Source organism: Elephantulus edwardii, unplaced genomic scaffold (genome assembly GCF_000299155.1).
Source record: "Elephantulus edwardii isolate Elephantulus edwardi_28Jun2011 unplaced genomic scaffold, EleEdw1.0 scaffold00006, whole genome shotgun sequence".
NCBI lineage: Eukaryota > Metazoa > Chordata > Mammalia > Macroscelidea > Macroscelididae > Elephantulus > Elephantulus edwardii.
Genome location: NW_006399756.1, coordinates 14,198,116 through 14,220,213, shown reverse-complemented (window position 1 = coordinate 14,220,213; position 22,098 = coordinate 14,198,116). Strand labels below are relative to the sequence as shown.

General features: G+C 47.6%; 1 protein-coding gene across 1 annotated transcript in view; it reads left to right on the top strand.

Moving 5' to 3' along the window:
- The first annotated feature begins 8,323 nt into the window (after positions 1–8,323).
- The window catches only part of PNLIPRP2 (pancreatic lipase-related protein 2), a 23,267-nt gene continuing 9,492 nt past the window's right edge, over positions 8,324–22,098 (top strand). Inside the window, exons 1-8 of the mRNA XM_006879911.1 lie at positions 8,324–8,387; positions 9,675–9,829; positions 11,453–11,578; positions 14,527–14,661; positions 15,293–15,404; positions 17,230–17,349; positions 17,679–17,798; positions 21,816–21,934. Coding sequence (XP_006879973.1) covers positions 8,339–8,387; positions 9,675–9,829; positions 11,453–11,578; positions 14,527–14,661; positions 15,293–15,404; positions 17,230–17,349; positions 17,679–17,798; positions 21,816–21,934 — 936 coding nt within the window. The 5' untranslated portion in view covers positions 8,324–8,338. The remainder of the gene's footprint in view (positions 8,388–9,674; positions 9,830–11,452; positions 11,579–14,526; positions 14,662–15,292; positions 15,405–17,229; positions 17,350–17,678; positions 17,799–21,815; positions 21,935–22,098) is intronic.

Below are 22,098 nucleotides of genomic sequence, written 5' to 3'. Positions count from 1 at the left end.
GGTGCTGGAGAAGAGTATTGAATGTACCATGGACTGCCAAGAAAACAAACAGATTCATCCTAGAGAGGGTTAAACCAGGCTGCTCCTTGGAGGCAAGGATTCTGGGGCTTCACCTGACATACTTTGGACATGTTGTAAGGAGAGACAGGTCTTTAGAGAGGGACATCATGCTGGGCAGAGTGGAGGGACAGCGCAGGAGGGGAAGACCCTCTATGAGGTGGATTGACTCAGTGACTGGGGTACTTGGGATGGGTGTGTCAGAGGCAATGAGATTGGCACAGGATAGAGCAGGGTTTAGGGCTGTTATACATAGGGTCGCTATGAGTCGCAAACGACTCGACGGCACATAACAACAACAACAACAACAACAAACTCATTGTCATGTGGGAGAAATCAGCCCACCATTGACCTTTTATTGGGTTTCTGTGGCTGTAAATTGTATAGGAGAAGCTCTCCCATCGTTTCCTGCAGAGCAGCTAGTGGCTTTGAACCAGCAGAGTGTCGTGGCCTTTGGGTTAGCAGCACAACTCCCTGTGGGCTAGGCCATCAGAGAAGGACAACCTAAAGTGTGTGGGGACAATCTGATGCAGGAACTGAATATCGCAGTACAACTTTCAAACAGTAGACATATCTACAAGGGGAAACCAGTGAATAATTTTTCATTGAAAAATCGACCATACAGTATGACAAGGGCTACATTAGCCCAGGGGTAAAGTCAGAAAGCTGTAAGGAGAGGATGGGGGGACGAACAGAAACAAAGACCACAGAGTGATGATGGGAAGCCTGTTGTTATGATGACAAAGCTGTAATCAATGTCATAAAACAAATGGTTGAATGGAATACCAGTTTACTATGTAAACATTCACTGAAATCACAACAACAACAAAAACGTGAAACTCCAAGCCCCACTCTGGGTAAATAAAGGACAATTATTGCTCGCTGTTGTTAGGTGCTGTTGAATTGATTTCAATTCAGAGCGAATGTTCACACAACAGAATGCAACAATCACTGTCATGATCAAGGTTAGTGTCACAGCCATTCTGCCATTCCATTGCTTTCAGGGCCTTCTGCTTTTTTCCACTGACCCTCTACTTCACCAAGGATGGTGTTCCTCTCCAGTGACTCATCCCACCTAAGTGTCCAAAGTGAGAGGAAGTCTTAGCATTCTTGCTTCTAAGAAGCACTTTGGTTGTATTTCTTTTTTTTTTTTTCAAGAAAGACTTGTTTGTTCTTCTGTCGGTCCATGGTATACACAGTATTCATCGCTAACATCACCATTCAAACTCTCATTTCATGACAGCACATGTTGTTGTTTTGTGCCATCAAATCAAAACCAAGTCAGAGTTGACTCTCCAGTAGGTTTTCCAAGGCTGTAAATCACAAGTGTTAGAAAAAGAGCTGAGAGAGAGAGAGGAAGAAGCAGGTCCCAAGTAATGAAGAGGCCTTTATTGAGTGGTCAGAGAGGGACACCAAGTGACCATGCATGGAGAAGATCGGGATGGTGTCCAGGCAGGCAAAGGCAGTGTCCTTTCTGAGGGACGTTAAAGAGATTGAGAGGGGATGGTAATTTGCTCTGGAATTTGGAGGCAGGGATCTTGTCAGGATGTGATTTGGTCCAGGATCCAATTGGACTCTGGCCATCTAGTAACCTTGCCAGGATGTGGTCAGTCCTTATCAAGGCATTATCAGGCCTCCTCAAGGTATGGGCAGGCTTGGGACTAAGTGCTTGTGGGTAGGGAATCGCAATAGTCTTCCTCCACAAGAACAAACTGGGAGGAGGGTAGAGAGAATAGTGCAACAATGAATGAGTGGAAGCCCAAAATCTCTGTAAATGTTTATGAAAATTAATAAAATATAATTATAGAAAAAAAAATAGTCTTCCTCCATCACATACGGAGATTATTCATCTTTCTCTCATGGAGCCCTTCAGGTGGATATGAACCATCTGCCTTTGCATTGGAAGCACAAAAAAGGTAGGTCTGTTCCAGAGCATTACATGAGTAATGGGAGGGTGGGGAGGGAGGTATTGCAGAGCAATGAGAGAGGATGAGTAGAGCCAGATGGTGGCCAATTATGCTTTCTGGGCTTAGGGGCATTCCCTAAATTCCAATCCTTCTCCACCCTGATGTCCTCAAATTACCCTCTTTAGACAAAGCTCAAACTATGGAGCCTGCATACAAGCCCTTCTCACAAAGGTTAGCCTCCTTAGTGCTTTGGTAACACGCAGTTGTTTGTGTAACTAATTTAGTAATTACATCCCAAAGAACCATGAGTGCCACAGAGCAAGGGAGGAAGATATGGTCATTCTTGTGTCCTCAGCCCTGAAGAGCATCAGGTGCAAAGGTGGAACATGCACATGAACGTGAATGAGGGAGCAACACTGGCATCACACATGTGAGGGCACCCAGGAAACACACCCCACTCCCAGCATTAAATAGAGGACAGCGGTGGGAGATCAGTCTTCAGGAAGCCTGAGGAGGAGACTCTGTCATCCTGCAGGACCACAAACAATACGTAGTAGGGGTGAGACATGAGCAATTCAATAGAACCAGGCGAGGGGATAGGAGAAGGAAGAACCAAGTCACCCCACACACCGGGCTGCCGCTGTGCCAGCTGGCAGAGCTCCTGAGGTCTTAACCTGCCCACTGACCGTGTGGCTGCAAGAGGATTTTTCCCACAGGTGCTGGCCTTCACTTCTTTCCCACAGCATCCAGCTGGCAGCTCCTTCTCCAGGTATCCAGAGAGGAGAGGGGAGGTGAACTAAGCTGGCTTGCAGACAAGGAAGAGGCCTTTCCCTCCCTCCTTGCAAACTGGATCTTTCTGACCTGCCAGTGACAGACTCCACGAAGGCATGACCATGACACAACGCGACATCTTCCTTCAGGAATCAGCCTAGTACAAGGCCGAGGTTTCTAAGTTCAACTAGATTTGATCCATTTCACAGATTAGGACACTGAGATTCACAGAGAGACAGCAGCACCACAGGAGAGGTGGGACTCTAACACCAAAGTTTTCCATTGATCCTTAAACTAACCCACTTGCCCTTCCTGGACCTTGGTGATCTCGGCCATAACACAGAAGTACAGAAGATGCTCTCTTGTTTCACAACCCTGAGAGTCAGGTTCTGATACTCAGTACTGGGACCGCAGAGCCCTTTCCTTCCTCCCCCAGAACGGCTGCTGAAAGAATCCAATCACAGGAAGTAGCAGCTGTGCTTTTTCTCTCTGTCAAGGATGTGAAACTACCCTACCCAACCCATTTTTCCAGGAATAGTTATCTGAGACCCCAGCCCACTTCCCTATCTTGTAGAAAATGTCTGTGGGCATCCCCTTCCCCAAGGTCCTTGTAAGAGACTATAAAGAGGGCTTTTGGTGGGGGCTGGTTTTCTGCTTGAGAGCCAGCCCAGCAGTTTCTCCTCTGCAAACGGTCTTTCTTGGCCTGAACTGGGTTTTGTCCTTCCTCGGTGACCTTACACTCAGCATGACCCCAACACCGTTCTCTGAGGTTATAGGCCCTCAAATGTGTTGTTGTTCAGATTATTTCTCTTTAACTTGGTTTGTACTGACAACTGGATGTATTTCCATGCTGTTTGGAAGAGGCAATGAGTCCTTTGAGTCTTGCATTAATAGAAAGATGGCCCCTTTGCCCCATGTCACTGTTGCCAGGACTGAGCTAAGTTGATCCTTGCCAGATGCTCGCATTCTGTCTCCCTGCCTCCAGGTTGAAGGTCATGCAGGTAAGACAAAGGGCTCACTCCCACCAACCAGCCCCACTCTATAGCCCAGTGCTCCCAGCGTTTGGAAGGCTCTCTTTTTACATTGAGCAAACACACTGCATTTAGCACATTTAGCAGTCCCTGAGGGCAGAGTGACCTCATCCTGCTCTTGAAATTTCGCATAGAGCCTACTAGGCTCTAGGCTAAGTAGCAAGTGTTACTTCTTGCTAAGCAAACTATTGTTGTTGTGTATCAGACAGTCAGAACCAACTATAGCTGATCCTTCTAAAGATTTGAGAGGCACCGCAGGCGATTACCCAGATTACCCATCTTTCTTCCATCGAGCGGCTGATAGATCAAAGCACTTGCCTTTGGCTTGGCAGTGCAACTCCTTACCCTTAAGTTGTCATAATATTGCCTTTCTTACCAGCTCTGCCATCCTGGTGGAAGGTGGCCAGATTACACACCACTGACAAGTCAGAAAGGCTCCCCCGGTTCCTGGAGCAGCCTATATGGCTGGACCCGAAACAGCTAATTATCTGAAACTGGGATTTCCATGAGCAAAATTTGCAGTGAAAACTATATTCAAGTCACAAAATTAAGTGGCTGGGATTAGTATATAGGAGAAAACCAAAATCTAAGCATGGGGGTGAGGGAAACTGAAAGAATTTGTTCTTGGAAATAATGTATTCAAATTTTGTAAATAAACTAGTAGAAAATTTTTTAAAAACCCACTTTAAAAAAAATCCTCTTGAGAAGAGGTGATAAGGCTGAAATCTTTACTGGGAATATAGAATCAGGAAAAGAAGGTGACCCAGGGTCTACATAGTTCCCCAAATGAAAGACAAATCTCTGAACCATCAGGGGAGCTCTGGTGGCCTAGTGGCAAGGACCTGCAACTACAATCCCAGAGGCGCACGGTTCGAATCCACCAGATGCTCTGCCTGGGAAGGAGGGACAATTTCCTCCTGTACCAGTCAGATCTGATTTGGTGGTACACTCACACAAAAATAATAAAAATTAAAAAAAAAATCTCTGAACCATCGCAGCCAGTCTCTCATAGGGAGTGGTTGGTCACACAATAAATAAGGTAACAGATCTGTAGTCAACAATTCTTTTTTTTTTTAACCATATCAAATGATCTGCTCCTAGGAATGGCTGGTGTCTGTTTCTCTCCCAACACAAGTGCACCGAGTAAACAAGGTAAATACAGGCTTACTTGCATTTACCTCCTTCTTTATTCACTTACTTCACTAACGTGAAACCCAGGTGACATTGTTTGTTACAGACTAGCACTTAAACCTTTAAGTACCTGACTTTCTGGGTGTGCTGTCACTGCTCACAGAGGAGTCAGCTGTACTCATGTGGGCTCCGGTGGTAAACAGATGGCTCACTGGAAGAGACTGTTTACAGAAATACGGGCAGAGTTGAGGGAACCAATGAGCGATAGATGATATAGCACCCAGGTATTAACAGCAACTCAAAGGACGTGCTTCTCTGAGGCCTGAAGGAGGAGCGGTGGTGAGAATTTTGAGAAAGCTCTGGCGAAGAGAGAGAGGCTGGTTGAAAGCACCTACAGCCATTGGAAGAGATGGCGCAGAGTATAAATAGCCAGCCTCGTCTGACTGCCCTTCCCTTAACCTCCCAATGGTGTCTCCCATTGACTGAGCCCAAACAGAACTGATTCAAGCAGCCCAGGGAGGCCATCCAAAGAGCTCTCAGAGATAGAGGAATTCCTCCTTCTCCCTCAGTTCTCAAGCAAAAAGGAGGAAAGGAAGACCAAGAAGTGAAAGCTCTTTCCTATGTTTGCAACCCTTGAGAAATGACTTCTACATTGTTGGTGGGATTGTAAAATGGTGCAACCATTCTGGAAGGCAGTTTGGCGCTTCCTCAATAATCTGAACATAGAAATTCCATATGACCCAGCTATTCCATTGCTTGGAATATACCCTGAGAAAATGAGAACTGAGGCACAAACTGAGATTTGTACACCAATGTTCATAGCATTTACCATTGCAAGAACATGGAAATAGCCCAAATGTCCCACCACAAATGAATGGATTGAGAAATTATGGTACATTCACACAATGGAATACTATGCAGCACGCAGGAGCAATGCTTTTTTAAATTATTACTTAACTTGGGAGGGACTAGAGAGCATTATGTTGAGTAAACTAACTCAGTCCCACAAGGATAAATATTGTATAACCATTATTATAGAATGAGTATAAGGATCCATGAGGGGGTGGGAGAGGTTGGAAGCAGAGGGGTGAGGTTGTGCATGGGGAGAAGGGGATTAATCCGTGGGTTGTACAATTTGTTGGGTGGGAAAGGTGAGGGGAAATGAAAGAATTTGTTCTTGAAAACAATGTATTCGAGTTTTGTAAATCAACTAGTAGAAAGTTTAAAAAAGAGTGCTCAAAGGGGAGAAGTGGAATGTGGAGCAACTGGAATGCTCATCCAACTGCTGATAGGAGTTTATGCTGGTGTGATCACTTGGAAAACTGTTTGACACTATCTCCTAAAGTTAAACTTGTATAAATTTCATACTCCTGAGAAAAGTGAGTATATGTACAAGTGTGTGTTTGTGTGTGCGTAAACAACTACACACAATGGTTTGAAATAAGATTTGTAAACTTTCACTCAAATGGGGGGGAAAGCAAAAGGAAGAAATAAATTGTTCAAATTCTGCTTCAAATTCGCCAGTGGCTCTGAGGGGGTAAGATGAATAATCTCCTCTTCTTTGTATTTACAGCATCGGAAACATGATGAAGAGTTGCCATGAGCCAGCAGTGATTTGACAGCAATGAGTTTGTGACGTGTACATGTAACAGTGTGGATGAATCCTAAAACCATGTGGAGTTTAAAAAGAGGACACTAAAAAAGCATTTCGTATATAATTCCATTCACAGTAAAAACTAGAACAGACAACACCTACCCACAGTAGTGAAAATCGGAGGTGAGGTTATGTGAGTGGAGGTAGGAAGATGAGAAGGGGAACTTCTCATTGTTGGAAACATTTTATGGTTTAGTTTGGAACACGTAGGTGCGTATACCCTTGCCAGCATTCATTAAACTCAATGCTTTTTATTTATGCCTGTTTCAAAAATGGAAAGGTGGTACTTGCCTGTTCATCCCGGTTCCCCTCTCAGCAGTGAAGAGAACACCTCTACCTCCACATCTTTATGTTAAGGTGTGAAGTGATATGGAGCTCTAGTGGCCTAGTGGTGAAGGAGTTTCACTGTCAACCCAAAGGCATGCGGTTCGAATCCACTAGATGCTCTGAAGGAGATGGATGGGCAGTCTCCCCCTATGTGATTTACTGCCTCTGAAAACCCTCGTGGGTCAGCTATGAGTCAGTTCTGACGTGGAAGACATAACAAAGAGGAGGCCCTAACCTGTGACCAGGGCGCCCTCAAGTTTCAACTTTTAAAATACATGCTCCTGTTGTTAAATGGCACCTAGTCGGCCCTGGTCTACAGCAGCCCCACCACTCACAGCAGAAGGAAGCATTGCCCAGGCCGCTGTCACCTTCACGGTCACTATTATATGCCCACGTCCACTGCTGCAGCCACAGTGTGCTCTGAGCGCCGTTCAGTGCGGGGAGCTCACCTTCCAGAGCGTCGGGTGACGTTCTGTTGTGATCCACAACACTAGCCCATCTTCCTCCTGCAGAGCTGCTGGTGGACTCCAGACACCTGCATTCAAGTCAGGAGGGCGATTTCCCACCGCCAGGCCACCAGTGCCCCCTACTCTGCTGTTGAACTTTAACAGTATTCAGATGGCATTTATTTTAATTTTTCAAACTTCTTGGTCAGCTGTTATCTTCCTTTTTGGCCTCTAAGTTCTTCCGAAGCAAGCATTGTCTAAGTTCCTGGGGGGAATGTCCACTGTCCTTCCCACCCCAAAGTAAACAGGTCACATGTCTTCACACGTCTTCAGACTTCCACTTCCGCCGACCAGCCAGCCCTTGGTCTGTCTATCCCGGAAGGTCTGTAGACAGCCATAGAGCAACAAGAACTTGTGGTTCATTTTCCCCAAGGATTTTTCAACAGGCTTCTCTGTTATCACCCTAGGAACACAATCTTTTGGCAACTGAACTTGTAAATTCAGATTAACAGGGCTCTTACTATCCTCAGGGTTGGTTTTCCTGCCCTCAAATCTCACTATATAAATAGTTGGCTGTAGACTAAGCGGACTGGACACATTTATGAACTTGAGGATCAAAGCTCACACGTGCTGCCCGGATCTGTCCTCCTGTCCCTTCCTCTAAGGGAAGTCCAAAGGATAAAGCCTGTTATAAAAGGCCCTGTCCAGCCTGCTGGGCCAAGAGTGGAAGCTGTCCTACCAAACAGTAAGTCCTGGTCCCCACGGCAACAGGGAGCCTGACAGGGCTGGGGTGGCCCCGTGACCAGGGAAACCTGGCCGACAGTAGGGACACCACTATGTGGAAGGAACTCCAAGTCCTGGGTCCCAGCACTGTGCTGTGCACTCCCTGTGGGCTGAGAGGCCTTGGCCTCAGCTCCTCACCTGGAGGGAGGGCCTGGCCTGTGACCAAGGGCCCCTGCCAGCCTCACGCCCAGGCACGCAGGTGTCTGAGTGAGTCTGTTTCCATCCACACAGATGCTGCTGTCTTGGATCCTCGGCTTCTTCCTGCTGGCCACCGCCAGAGGTGAGAACACTGTCCCCTTTAAAGGAGAAAGTGACTGTCACCTTTGATGCTCTCCAAGGACATCACAAAGACCAGTATTGCTAGCAGCATTATCATTCGTTCAAGAGACATAGCAACGTCGACCATTCTGAGAGTAGTGGCTCTGAGGCAGACACAGGGAGGGGGCTGGACACACGCTCTTAAGTGGTCCCTCTGTGGGCATCAACTGGACATTGAGGGCAAGGTATCTTCTCAGGCTCCACCCTTCCACATGGCCAAGTGCAGGTCACAGCTACCTGGGCGTACCACCTGCCCCCAGCACAGGTCCTGCAAAGCTGGCTTCCTGTCCCCTCCCTATTCTGACTCCCCCCTTGGTTGTCAGCTCTGTCCCTCCCAACCTCAACTGCTCCCTTCTCCCTGGCTTCTGTCTGAAGTAGACGCAGACACTCGGGTTCTATTTGTTCCAAACTAGAACCGGCCTCCCCTCCACCCAGCCAGCTACCTCCCACCCCTCTCCTGTTGGCCTCATAGGGCCCCTACCTTCTCTGCCTCAGTTTCCTCCCCTCCCCTCACTGCCTGTCCTGGAGCCCCAAGTCTGCCGAGGGATGTGCTCCTCAAAGGCCAACCTGGCCCTCTCTAGCCCTCCCAGGGCATTTGTCTGTACCCCATCTGTCCCCCTGTATCTCTCCCTCCGCACTGCAGACCCTCCACCTTCCCTGTCCTCAGATGCTGGCTTCTGACTGCAGAGTGGGGGGCACTGCTCCTCCAGCTCTCCCCATGTTCTTTGCTGGTCACTGTGTCTCCCTGTCCCCTTGGGGAACAAGCACACCCCAAAGTCACTTGGTAATTTCTCTGCTTGCCTGACAGAGGGACCCTGTAGGACTGAATAGACCCCTTGTGTGATTTTTTGAGGCTATGAATCTTTACAGAAGCAGACTCTCTCATCTTCTTCCCGTGCAGGGCTGATAGGTTTGAACCATTGACCTTTTAGTTATCAGCCCAATTCTTTAGCCCCTGCACCACCAGGTCTCTTTTCCCACTCAAAAGTAGCACGTAGTAAACATACTGTTCCCCATACCATCTGACTTGGAATCTTTGAGAAGGAGGTTGTGGAACGTGTATATTCAACACACACTTGGGGACCCCAAAGTCCAGGTTATTCTTCTCAACATAGAAGTTGAGGGATCATCTGGCAAAGACCAAGGCCAGAGCCACTACGTCCTGAGAGCTGATGCGTAGAGTGGAGACGCTGAGGCTGCTTTTCTCAGAGCTGACCCCTGGCACGTCTGTGCCCTCTTCCTGCCTCAGGGATGGAGATCTGCTTTGGTCATCTCGGCTGCTTTTCTGATGAAAAGCCATGGGCAGGGACCCTTCAGCGGCCTATAAAGCTGTTTCCCTGGTCTCCCAATGACATCAACACCCGCTTCCTTCTGTACACCAATGAAAATCCCAACAACTTCCAAGTAAGCCTGGGCTTGGCAGTGGCTGGGTGGAGGGTGGTGGGTGGAGGGGGACCTGCACAGGGCCCATCATTCACTGCCTTGGAATTTTCCAGATAATGGCTCCCTTGCTGCTATTTCACATACAGCATCTGAGCACTTACAAGTATAAGCCTTTATGTAATCTACTGATGCTCAGCCCAGAGTCAGGCGTAGGCTTCAACAGCAACGACAAAACACCAGTTCCAGGACACGGGAAGGATTGCTGGTGGTGCACTGGTTAAAGTGTTTGGCTCAGTCAAATCCCACAGCTGCTCCTCAAAAAAAAAAAAGATGAGAGTCTGATTTCCTGAAGGTCACCGCTTAGGAAACTCTAACAGGCATAGTCCTATAGGGTCCCTGAATCAGAAGCAACTCAGTATCAATGGGTTTAGTGGTATTGCTAGGGCATGGGAAGAAGTAGGGACAGCTTTTCTAGGGAAACTCAGGCCTAGAGTATCACCAGGAGGGTCTATCTCCTTCCCACACTGCACAGTGGTGGTCAAGAAAGGCCCACAGGGGATGTAAACCTTTCCTAAGGAGCTATAAACCCAGAGGGGAGAAAGGCTGTCCAACCACAAAAGGTAGAGACTCCCAGAAGCACCTGGTGTTCCCAGAAGGTCTCCCAGATGCAAGTGCAACAGGGTTACTCCAGGCAGTTGGGAGCGACCAGGAGACAGCTTCAAGGCCTCCTATGGAAGAGCCTACTAAGAATTTGAGCAGAGCACAGCTCCCATAACGGCCAGTACAGACAGGTACCTGCAAAGTCTCCTGCTGGGAGAACGCACGTGGCGTCTCCATCTCAGTGGCAGAGGGTTGGCTTTGGCCATGGCTGTTGAGTTGTTACCATGTTAGGATCCTCATTCTCCCATCACGACCTTGTCCACATGGACTGGCGAAAGGGAGCCACTGGGAGAACTGGGAGATTTTCGATCTCACAGACTTGAGACCAGCTCCCACCACTTCGCTGGCTGGCTCTATCCTCCTTCCCAATATTTCTGACCAGAGATTTCCCACATTTTCTGTGCCACAGACCTCTTTAGCCATCTTGGGGAGCCAAAGGATGTCAACATAGATTAGTATTTTTAAGATGGATGCCATTTTAGAATATAATTTTTAAGATGCATTTTAAACTCTCAGAACAGAGTTTTTGAAAAGCATAAACAATATGCAAAAAGTTACAAAGGAAATGAATTCTGCTAAATAACTTAGAAAAATATTTTTAAAATATGAACGCCTGCTACTACATTTCTCATTAAAGAATGAAATTCACGGACTGTTCTAATAACTATTAGAATCTAAAATAGTAATGAGATATTTGCAACAGCTATAAAATGACAGACTATCTGAGTAATGTTGGTTATTGTTTATTTGATGCCTAATTTCATAATTTATAGAAATGCAAGGTTTCAGATAGCAATTGGGGAAATTAAGAAAGCCATGAACTTGGACTTTCTTAATTCTACCCATGGATTCCATGTCAGAAATGCCTGTTCTAGACCCACCTATCTTTGTAAGAGGTGTTCAAGCGATCTCTCTTTCTTGAGACCAGCTCTACACGTGCTTGGAAAGTCCAATACTCAAATTCACCCTTTCTAATTAAACCAGCTAATCACCGCCACAGACCCAGACACCATCAAGGCTTCAAACTTCCAACCCGACCGCAAGACACGTTTCGTCATCCACGGCTTCATAGACAAAGGAGAAGACAGCTGGTTGTCGGACATGTGCAAGGTAGGGCCTGCCCTCCTCAACTGGCTGCACCTGACGAGAACCGCCCCAAGCATACAGGTTAAAGCACTGTAGCTCTAATACCCCAACTCAGAGCAGGAAACAGTCCATGGAGAGATGGGTCCTTTCCATAGTCACCGAGGACAGCCTGGGTTCTCAAAGTCATCCACTCCGAGGTTCTCTCAACCCACCACTTTCTAGCCAACTATCTCCTGTGAGGTTGAAGGGACCAGAATCCACTGGAAAATCAGAGGTGGAGACAATAGTAAACTACTTGGTACTTGTCTCTTGGTGGAGTCACTAGGGTTGGTATTGTTCAGTATAGTAACTCATTCACAATATCACAGACCTCCTTCTCTATCGGAACCTACAGAATGCTTAACTATATTTACTGTCAATTTTAATCATGGAATAATACATAATCAATATGATAATAATAAAGTGTGTAAGTACTTAGACAATTTACACAGTATTATATGAATACTACCCACAAAAATGCTTTCAAAACTCTGTTGATCCTGAGTTACAATACTATTAGTAACTAATATAAAGTCCTTTTTAACGTCTCTCTTTCTTTTTCTTTACATCTTTTTCATTCTCAAAAAAATTACTAATACAACATCACAAATGTTTTCAATATTGTAGTTAAAATGCCAGAAACTGGAATACAATCAGCGACCATAAAGGCACCAGCAGCTAGGGAAACAACAGCCTGTGTTTGTAGGGTGTGCAAACAAAACTACGTGATGAGAAGCACCGGTGTAACTGAGTAATAATGACAGCGCATGAGAAGATCCAAAAAGGAAACTGACAAGGTTGCGGCTTGGGAGGCGAATGGCTAACAAATGTCTGCTGACACATAGCATGAACAGTTTAGAGTCCTTTTGGTTTCACCCCTTCTACTAGGGCCACCTGGTGTGATTTGCACCCCTACACACTCCTTGTGACGCCACTGTTGTCTCTGAGTTTATAGAACCCTGGGGTTACATGGAAAGTTGCTTACATTTTATTGCAACAGCACTGCTCTCCAAGGCAACTTTTTGCAATGATGGAAATGATCTCTCTCTGAGCTGTCCATTGTGGCTAATGTGAATGAGGAACTCGTCTAATTTTAACTGTTTTAAATGTGGCTAGCCACGTGGATTGGTGGTTATAGCATTGGACAGAGCAGCTCTAAAGTTATTGTGAGTAGTGGCTCTGACTAGCGTGTTTAACAACCGCTCTCTAAGTCAGCCTTGTGCTCATAGTTTCTGACTCCATAGTTAATCTAATTCTTCCCTTGCTGAGTTGGCACAGTGACTGTATCAAGGGGCACATCAACATCATAAGGACAGTGAAGGGCAAGGGTCACTGGTGTTAGTCATAGAGTTGCTATGAGGCTTAGTCAATTTGAAAGCACCTAACAACAACCAGCAACTTTGTAATACTGGTCTGATATTGTTCCCATTTAATAGACAAGGCACAACGAAGGCCAGTACTTACTTACTCAAGCTTGAATCTAGAGGTAGAATGCAAAATTAGGGTTCAGCCCACAAGATACCCTGAAGGGATTACCACAGCCTCTGAACTCCCTCGACTCCACGAAGACAGACTCCCAAGGAGCTTCTGTCCTCAGCAACCTAGCCCCTGTCAGGGTTGGGTGTTCAAACTTGGGTCCTAAGTCTCAGAAAGTGACTAGATTTTCCCAGAGGCGGGGCATCCTCCCTAGTCTCACCCAGCTTCCGGCAGAGATACTGCCCAGGATATCTGGAGTGAACAAAGGGTGTGCAGTGGCCCTTTCTGGCATTGACTTCTTCCCCCCACAGAGACCAGTATCTGTGCTTAACCCATGGCCACCCCACATCACATACAAGATACAGCTATTCACGAGAGTTGTGCTATGACTGTCCTTAAGATTTTCCCTCAACACCTGATTTCTCCAAAGTGTAGTTTTTGTTAATTATGTACCATTGATTCAGAACTGACTCACAGCAGACTCCAGTGGGTTTTCAGAGACAGTAAGTTGCACAAGAGGAGACTGCCCATCTTTCTCCCGCAGAACAGCTGGTGGATTCGAATCATGTGCCTTTAAATTGTCAGCACAATTCCTTACCATTAAGCTACCAGTTGTTACTGTGTTGTTGATGGCCTTAGAGTTGAGCACGACTCATAGCAACCCTATGAACAAAAGGCCTGAAGCCCCTCTACAACTATCGACATTCATCAAAGTTCATAGAGTTTCTGGAGCCCAGTGGCAAGAAGCTGAGCTGCAATCCCAAAGGCCACCAGCTGCTCTAAGGGAGAAGGACGGGCACTCTCTTCCCAAGCAATTAACTGCCTCTGAAAACCCACCTGAGGGTCAGCTATGGGTTGGTTCCAACTCCACGGTACACAACAACAACTCTGACAAATAGACTAATTGTTGTGCCTTTGAAGGCCACTTGAAGCACCAGAGTAGCCTAAAAAACTGTATTTTGTAGCTTCAGCTCTCTCTTGCAGGACTCAGCAAACTGTCCTGTGAAGGACAAGGAAGTAAATTCTTTTGGACTTTATGAGTCGTAGGGCCCAATTTAATCCAGTTATTATGCTCACGCAGCCGTAGACTACATGTAAACAGACGGGTATGGCTGTGTTTCAACAAAGCTTTTTTTACAAAACCTGGTTTGGCCCCCTGCAGGATTTTTGCCCAGCTTTGATCTAGGTCGTGGTCTCTTTGACCTGGCTTTGTCAATAACCGTGTGTGACACCTTAGACACGTCACTTCCCTGTGTCAAGCCTCAGTTTCCACATCTGGCTGGTGGAGATGAGTATACCCAGGCAAGAGGGTTGCACTGAGTACAGGTGATGCTGCGTGTGAAGACTCACAGGGCTCTGATTCAAGCCAGGTGCTTGATGAATGTGTCTTCCCAATCTCTGGGACAGCACCTTGAAACTTCACCCACCAGCTTCTCTCCCTTGAATGTCTTCCCCAGAAAATGTTTCAGGTGGAGCATGTGAACTGTATCTGTGTGGACTGGCGAGGAGGGTCCCGCACGGCCTACACTCAAGCGGTGCAAAACACCCGGGTGGTGGGAGCAGAGATAGCCTTCCTCATACAAGTGCTGTCGGTAAGATCACACGCCCTGGAGAGGGGCAGAGGTGGGGCGCGGGAAGGGCCACGTTGTAGCAGAGATGCCCTGGGGGAGGGGGGGTGGCCTGGGAAGGGCCAGGGTCTAACCCAAAGAAGACTTCTGCTAAGAGAAAGGCTCCCTAAGATGCCAGATGCCATCATTGCCTAGCTGCTTCCTGAGACCAAATATTGGACCTCTTTGAGCCCCCAGTTCCATCTTTGGAAGCAAAGCTCTGGGAACGAAGTCAGGGTGGTACAGCTCAGGTGATCTTGGTGCAGACATCTGGGGCAGCCTGCAGAGGAAGACCCTTTGCATCCTTCTAGAAGGCTGTTGTGGAAAACCCCAGAGCAGGCCCCCACTCTCACCCCCAAACAAGCTCTCTCCCAGTGGCCCTGCACCTGGACAAGCTGCAGGCGGGCCTGCAGGGCTGGATAACAGCCGGAGAGCTGAGCTCCTGAGCTCAGCATGCAGTTGTAGCAACGGCCACTGGTCAGCACTGTTGCCCCACGCACGAGCCTGCGAGGACCACGCCGCTGTGGGAGCCCGGCTCCTGCACCCCTCCCTGGCCAGGGTCTCCCTCCCAGCCCAGGCCGCCCTCCCCAGCCTTTCGTTCTGTCCTGTTCCTCAGACTGAGCTGGGGCAAGACCCTGAAAACGTGCACTTCATCGGCCATAGCCTGGGCTCCCACGCAGCTGCAGAGGCCGGCAGGAGGCTTGAGGGGCGTGTGGGCAGAATCACAGGTAAGAGGGGGCAGAGGCTGAGCTGAGAACTCCAACCTGGAAGGACCCAAAATCCAGGGGTGAGAGGACGCAAAACACAAGAGTGGGTGGTGGACGCGTGATCTGCGCCTCCTGGATGTGTAGGAATGTTAGGTGAAGCACATACATGTATCATACAAATATTTTAACGTGTATTTTAAAATATCTAACTATAAGAGCTCTGGAGACTTAGTCATGAGTAATTGTGCTTATGGAATGGCCAGCCCACATGAAGGCAGTTTGAATTTACCAGTCGCTCTGCAGGAGAAAGACGGACAATCTCCACTTCGATTTACAGCCTCTGAAAACCCACTGGCGGTCAGCTATGAATCAGTTCCAAATCTATGATACAAAACAAGAATTAGAAGCAGAAATACATTTATAAAGAAAAGGAAAACATAAGAAGGACGCTAAACACAGGTCTTCAGAACTATTCTTTCTAGTGCCTGGCAACGTGCAAGTCATAAAGGGAGCTGACATGAAAGAAATTAATTCGTTAGTTACCCAGCCGTACAGGGAGGATTGATAACTGAAGGGTCTGTGGTTCCAGATACTTCACTGTAGGAAAGATTTGCAGCCTCAGGAACCCGATGATGGCTACACTGAAATCCTCTCTGTGGCCTAGACAATGAAAGAGTTAGCTAAAACCTAGGGAGCTCTGGTGGCCTGTCGGTAAGAAGCTGTGCTACAATCTCAAAGGCAAGTGGTTCAAATCCACCAGCTATTCCACAGGAGAAGGCTAGGCAATCTCCTCCCGGGTGATTTACTGCTTCTAAAAACCAGCTGGAGGGTCAGCTGTGGGTCAGTCCTGACTCATAACAACAGCTGAAACCTTCCGCAGGGAGGCGCTCAGCCAACGTGCCTGCACGGGCCTAAACAGCTGCTGCTTTTCGGTGGCCAGATCAGTAGGCAGCTTTGTGGACATTTAGATTCCACCTGGCGTGAGCGCCCCCTTAGCTGACGACCCTCTGCTAGCCATAAGGAGATGATAATAATAATACTTCACGCTTCTGCAGAACTTCTGTTTGCAAAGTCCCTTGTACATATTTTCACGTGGTTTTCACCAGAGCCTGGTAGAGTGTTTTCTTTCCATCATTCCCACTTCCCAGATGAGAATACTGAGGCTCAGAGAGGACAGGTGCTTAACCTTGAACTTGGTCACTGAGCCCTGGGAACCTTACTCTCTGCGCTTCTCCTTTAAGGTGACTGGGCCCAGCTGCTGCCTAATTAACTTCACAAACTAGTGTGATAGGGAGATGACTCAGAAGGCAATGAAGCTGAATTTATAAGTGCAAACACACACACACACACACACACACACACACACCCTTTAGTATAAATGAATGGACTAAGAAAGAGGAGGCTAGAATGTCCACCTTAGGATGGAGGAGAGGGGAATGTTAATAAAATGCTAATGTGGGGAAGGGCGAACAAAGGCATAGATGGTGTAGGGCTCAGGGCAGGGGTGGACCTGGGGGGGAGAGGGGGGGCAGAGTCCTTCCTGTCTCTAAGAGCAATGACCAAATAGTATTGCATGTGAGAAACAAAGGAAAATGCAAGTGAGGCTGTTGGGTGCCACCTGGATCCGCCGTGGATCCAGCGACCAGGGCTTATCTGGCTGGCCTTGAACAGACGTGGTTGTACTTCAACCCTTTCTGTCTAGTGTTTCTCTCTTTGAGTAGACCAGCAGCTACAGACTTGGGCCCCAAGCTCTGGATGCTGGGGTCAGGGAGAGCCCTTTATCCAGGACATCATGGCCCGTTTCTAAGTGTTCTGTTTGGATCCCTCTCCTTCTCCTCACTTTCAGGGCTGGATCCAGCAGAGCCCTGCTTCCAGGGTACGTCCGAGGAGGTTCGACTGGACCCATCTGATGCCGTGTTTGTGGATGTGATTCACACAGATGCTGCTCCCATAATCCCTTTCTTAGGTGAGATTCCTACTCTGCCTCTGGTGACCAAGACTGTCGCCCAGGTCTGTCTGCCTGCTTCCCATATCTCTCTCTCTTACACACACACACACACACACACACACACACACACACACGCACACGCACACACGCCTGTAAATGCTACGCTTACCCAGAGCACTCCTCTCTTGTCTCAACTTCTTTGCCTGCTTCTCTTTCCTTGACTTTCTGAGCACCCACCTTATCAGAACGTCCTGCAGAGTCAAGGCCATGGTGGCTAGACTGAGAGATTTTGAAAAGAAGGTTGTCCCTCTGGTTGCTCCATAACCACCCCTTACCCGTCTCTGCAGGTTTCGGAATGAGCCAAAAGGTGGGCCATTTGGATTTCTTTCCAAATGGAGGGAAGCATATGCCAGGATGTCAGAAAAATATCCTGTCTACCATCGTGGATATCAATGGACTGTGGGAAGGTATGTGAGTTCAAGCAGAAAGATAGCTGCTGCTCCACCTGGGACAATGTGATATGTGTCCCCATTTATTGTTCATTCTGTATCAGCCTTTTTCACAATAGTGTCGTGAGACACTTGTTCTGAGAAGCTCCATTTTACAGATGAGATACCAGAGGCTCAAGATTATTCTAACACTTGCCAAAGGCCACTCTATATCTAAGCCCAACTTCTGGCTTAAAGCTCCTTCTCATCCAGTTTGTCAATTTGTCAATCCACACACAAGGCTTGGATTGGCACAGGAGGCAAAAACTGGTGCCAGCTTTGGCTATTAATTAGCTTCAGTGTCTGCTTCTTAAAGAACCACAGGACATCTGCAAAGCTTAAAGGATTCTGACTTCCTTCCCGTCTGGTGGTGCCAGATCTTAGGGAAGAAAAAGGAGTGAGTAAGTTGGAGATGAAGGTGGTTTGGGGAGCATGAGCTTGGGGGAGGTGGCTGGAGGCCTATGGGACACACAGTGGCTCTTGGGAACGTTGTGTATATTCTCATTTATCTGGGAGAGTGGATGCAGCATTCCTAATATTGTTGCTATCTTTAACTATCCTTGAGTTAGCCTTTGACTCCTGGTGTTATGGATACAATGGAAGGAAGGGTTGTCCAGTTCTGGGCTTTCCTCATAATTAATTACAGGCTGAACTGTTATGATCCATAGGGCTTTCGCCAGCACTCTTTCAGAACTAGGTCTCCAGGCCTTTCTTCCTAGTCTCTTAGTCTGAGGACTCCAGTGAAACCTGCTCATAGCACTGTACAAGCCTTCACTGACAGATAAGTGGTCATGAAGTGCCTTGGCCAAGACTTGAACCCAGGTCTCTGATGTGGAAGGCAACAAGTCTACCACTGAACTCACCACTGCCCCTCTCTCTCATTGGTGTCATATCAGAATCCACTCCTAGCTGACCCTCCTTCAAGTTTTCAGAGTCTGTAGATCGCACAGGCAACAATAACCCCAGTACATATCATCTGATTGACACACAAGGTCAGTGATTATTTTTTTTCAATCTGCAGGATTTATTATGAGTTTAGAGGCTGATATATGAAGAGGTTGGATTTTGGAAAGTGATATGTTCTGTGTCGGCTGAGGGTCAGGTGCGGATTATTTGGTTGTTTTTTATTTTATTCACAATTGGGTGTGAGCTGATTGGATTGGCTGCATTTAGGTAATCATCAGCTGTGGGCTGGAAGCCTCTTGTTGAGAGTCAACAGGACGTGGTGGAGGACCTTGGTATTTAAAAGTCAGTTGGTCTCTCCTGCCTGGTAGTAATTGTGTTTAGGACTAACATTCTTCTAAGTGGTACAGCACTGGCAATTTTCTATACTGAGGGAACTTGGGGTTGCTGTGATGCTGAACACTGTGCCACTGGTGTATTAAATGCCATAATGGTTACCCAAGGTGGACAGGGTTTGCTCTCGCTCCCAGATTAAGACAAGATTGAAAGCAGGAGTGGCATCCACTTCCTAAACAACATGCCCCTGGAAACTCTATGAATTTAGAGAAATGACGATAGTTGTAGAAAGGGTTCAGGTCTTTTGTTCATAGGGTTGCTATGAGTCCTGTTCAACTCGACAAATCACATAGCAGATAACTTGTTTTTCTCACAAAGCTGCTGGTGGGTTCAGGGAGGCATAAACTTTGGGTTAGTGGTGCAGCTCTCTGCAGACTTTGCCACCAGAGGGCTCTGTTGGGGATATTAGGTGACAGCATAGCACTATCACATCAGTCTTGCCCTGACTGGCCCTCAGCAATGTCTGCTGTCCCTCTCCCGAGATGAGGCTTCCCCAACGTCATTCCTGAAAGTGGGCGCTTCAGACCTATGATAGTGTTACTCTTGCTGCTGTTGTTGCTTTACACCATCAAGTCAGAACTCATCAACTCATAATTGACCTCAGCGGGGTTTCAGAGGCAGTAAATTGCACAAGAGGAGATTATTCATCTTTTTGTAAAGCAACTGATGGGCTCGAACTGCATGCGTTTCGGTTGGCAGTGCAACACTTTACCACTAAGCCATCAGAGCTCCCCATAAACGTATTATAGTTCAGCCTTTATTTTCCTGAGCCTGTTTTTTTTTTATTTTCCTAGTCCTAAGGCTTGAGTTGTGACACAGGTGTCCCAGACAGGCACCCCAGCACCCTACTCAGAGCCCAGAACCATCTGTTAAATGGAATCGGACAGCCTTGAGTGGTATTTTAATATTCCTTGTGCTTAACGAGCAGAGTTAATAAAGCTACAGCCACAACCACTGACAAATAATCAAGAGTTTTTGACCCCTCTGAGCTCCACCCCAGGTAACTCCAGACAAGATGGACTATTCCGGGCTCCCTGAAAGAACCCCAGAGTTCCGGTAATAGCTGCCCACTCCCAGAAGTGGCGAGCAGGCGCACATAATAGAAAGAGCCCAGGTTTAATTAAAGAGGCAATTTCGAGGGAACAAGCCCCTGAATGCTAAAGTGTGTTTCTATTGTGTCAAGCTCCGAGCCACCAGGCGCTGGGCATTGAGGAATAATTAAATCCACTTTCTCCTCTATTATGGCATCCCTGGGCAGCAATTTGGGATGAAAGAAACAATTAAGTTAGAAACAGGTTCTGTTGTCTGGGAAGGAGCATTGGTGTGGGGTGTGCGGATGGGGTGTGCGGATCCGGCTTCAGCTGGAAGGCACCAGGCTGTGGGGCCGTGGGGCTGGACGCTGTGAAGTGCTAATCTGCTCAACACAAAGGGAAGGGTCCCATCACAGGGAGGTGGGCAGAGCCCCCCCAGACGCCCCAGGAACATCTTCTGGTGTGTGCACGGTCACCCTGGACCCCCATTGCAACTTTTGTATCTAGTAGCTGGAGAAATGAAAAACACTTTTCCAAACATGAAGACTTTGGTCTAAAGAAAATAGGCTCATGAAATACAGAGGAAGAGCGGTCAGTGGTCACAATGACTAGCTCTCCACTATCCACACCTCGCACCCAGAACAGCAGAGAGGAGTTTCTCACTTGCGTGGAAAAGTGAGCTCAGGGGAAGGGCCAACTCAGTATGGCCTGGAATCCTCAAACTTTGGCCTTCAAACAGGATGAGGTCCAGTGTCCTCAGACTGCAGCCGACAGACAGGATGTAGCTCCTGACAGTATATGACTGGCCTCCACCATGACTAAGGAGCCCTGGTGGCACAGTGACTAAAGAATGCAGTTGTTGATCAAGAGGTTGGTAGTTCGAACCTGCCAACCATTCCGTGTGAGACCGATCTAGTTGTCTGCTTCCATACAAAAAACAGGCTTGGAAACTTTATGGCACCGCTTTCCTGTGGTCACTTTGAGTCAGGATGAATTGGATAGCAATGGACTGCTTTTGGGTTTGAGTTTTCACCGTCACATTTAAAAGTGAATGCAAGGCCCACATTTAAGATTTTCATATGAAAGTCAAGATTCTGGCTTCTTGTGAAATCAGAGGTCCAAGGATTCTGGTTTTCATCATGGAAACAACCAGCTTTTCTGTATGGAAACCCTCAAGATCTCCACTTTTGTCAAATCTGTTCTGACTCTTAGGGGCCCTCCGTTAGATTTTCAGGACTGTAATTCCTAAAAGGAGAGCTGCCCATCTTCTTCTGGGAGCTCCGTAGGGACCCCTTTTAAAGCCAGCACACACGCCCCCTTCTTTCCAGAAAGCTCCTCATTCATGTTCATTATCTGCCCGGCCCCCAGGGGACTGGAAAGTGGTCCTGTTACAACTTCCCACTCCTCTACCAGGTGGCCAGTCCTGTGTAGCTTGTCCTCAGCAGAAGGGACACAATGGTGGGAAATCTAACTACCATTACGACAAGTTCCCAGATTTCTTACTTGCCTCTAAGAACGGCAGAGTCAGCGATAAGCAGCTTCAAACTGTGAGCAATGCACCCATGCTAAGGAATGCTGACCCTGGTTCTGGGTCCTCGCTGGTTAGAACAGCACAGGCTTTTAAAGAAGAGCACCTCCCGTGAGCCCCTGGTCTCTGCTTCCGCAGGAACCCGTGCCTTCGCAGCTTGCAACCACCTACGAAGCTACAAGTATTACGCAGACAGTATCCTCAACCCCGATGGTTTCCTGGGTTACCCGTGCACCTCCTATGATGAGTTTCAGAAGGTAGGTCATCCTGGAACGCTGGGATGCTCTGTTGGTGGTGGTTTTATTTCTGCGGCTTAGGACAAAGCAAACAGGTGTGATTCAGCAACTTAGAACAGAGGAAGTGGGGCTTGCCAAGCCTCAGAAAGCCTTCGCCAGGACACAGGGTGGGTGGGCAGCGGGGG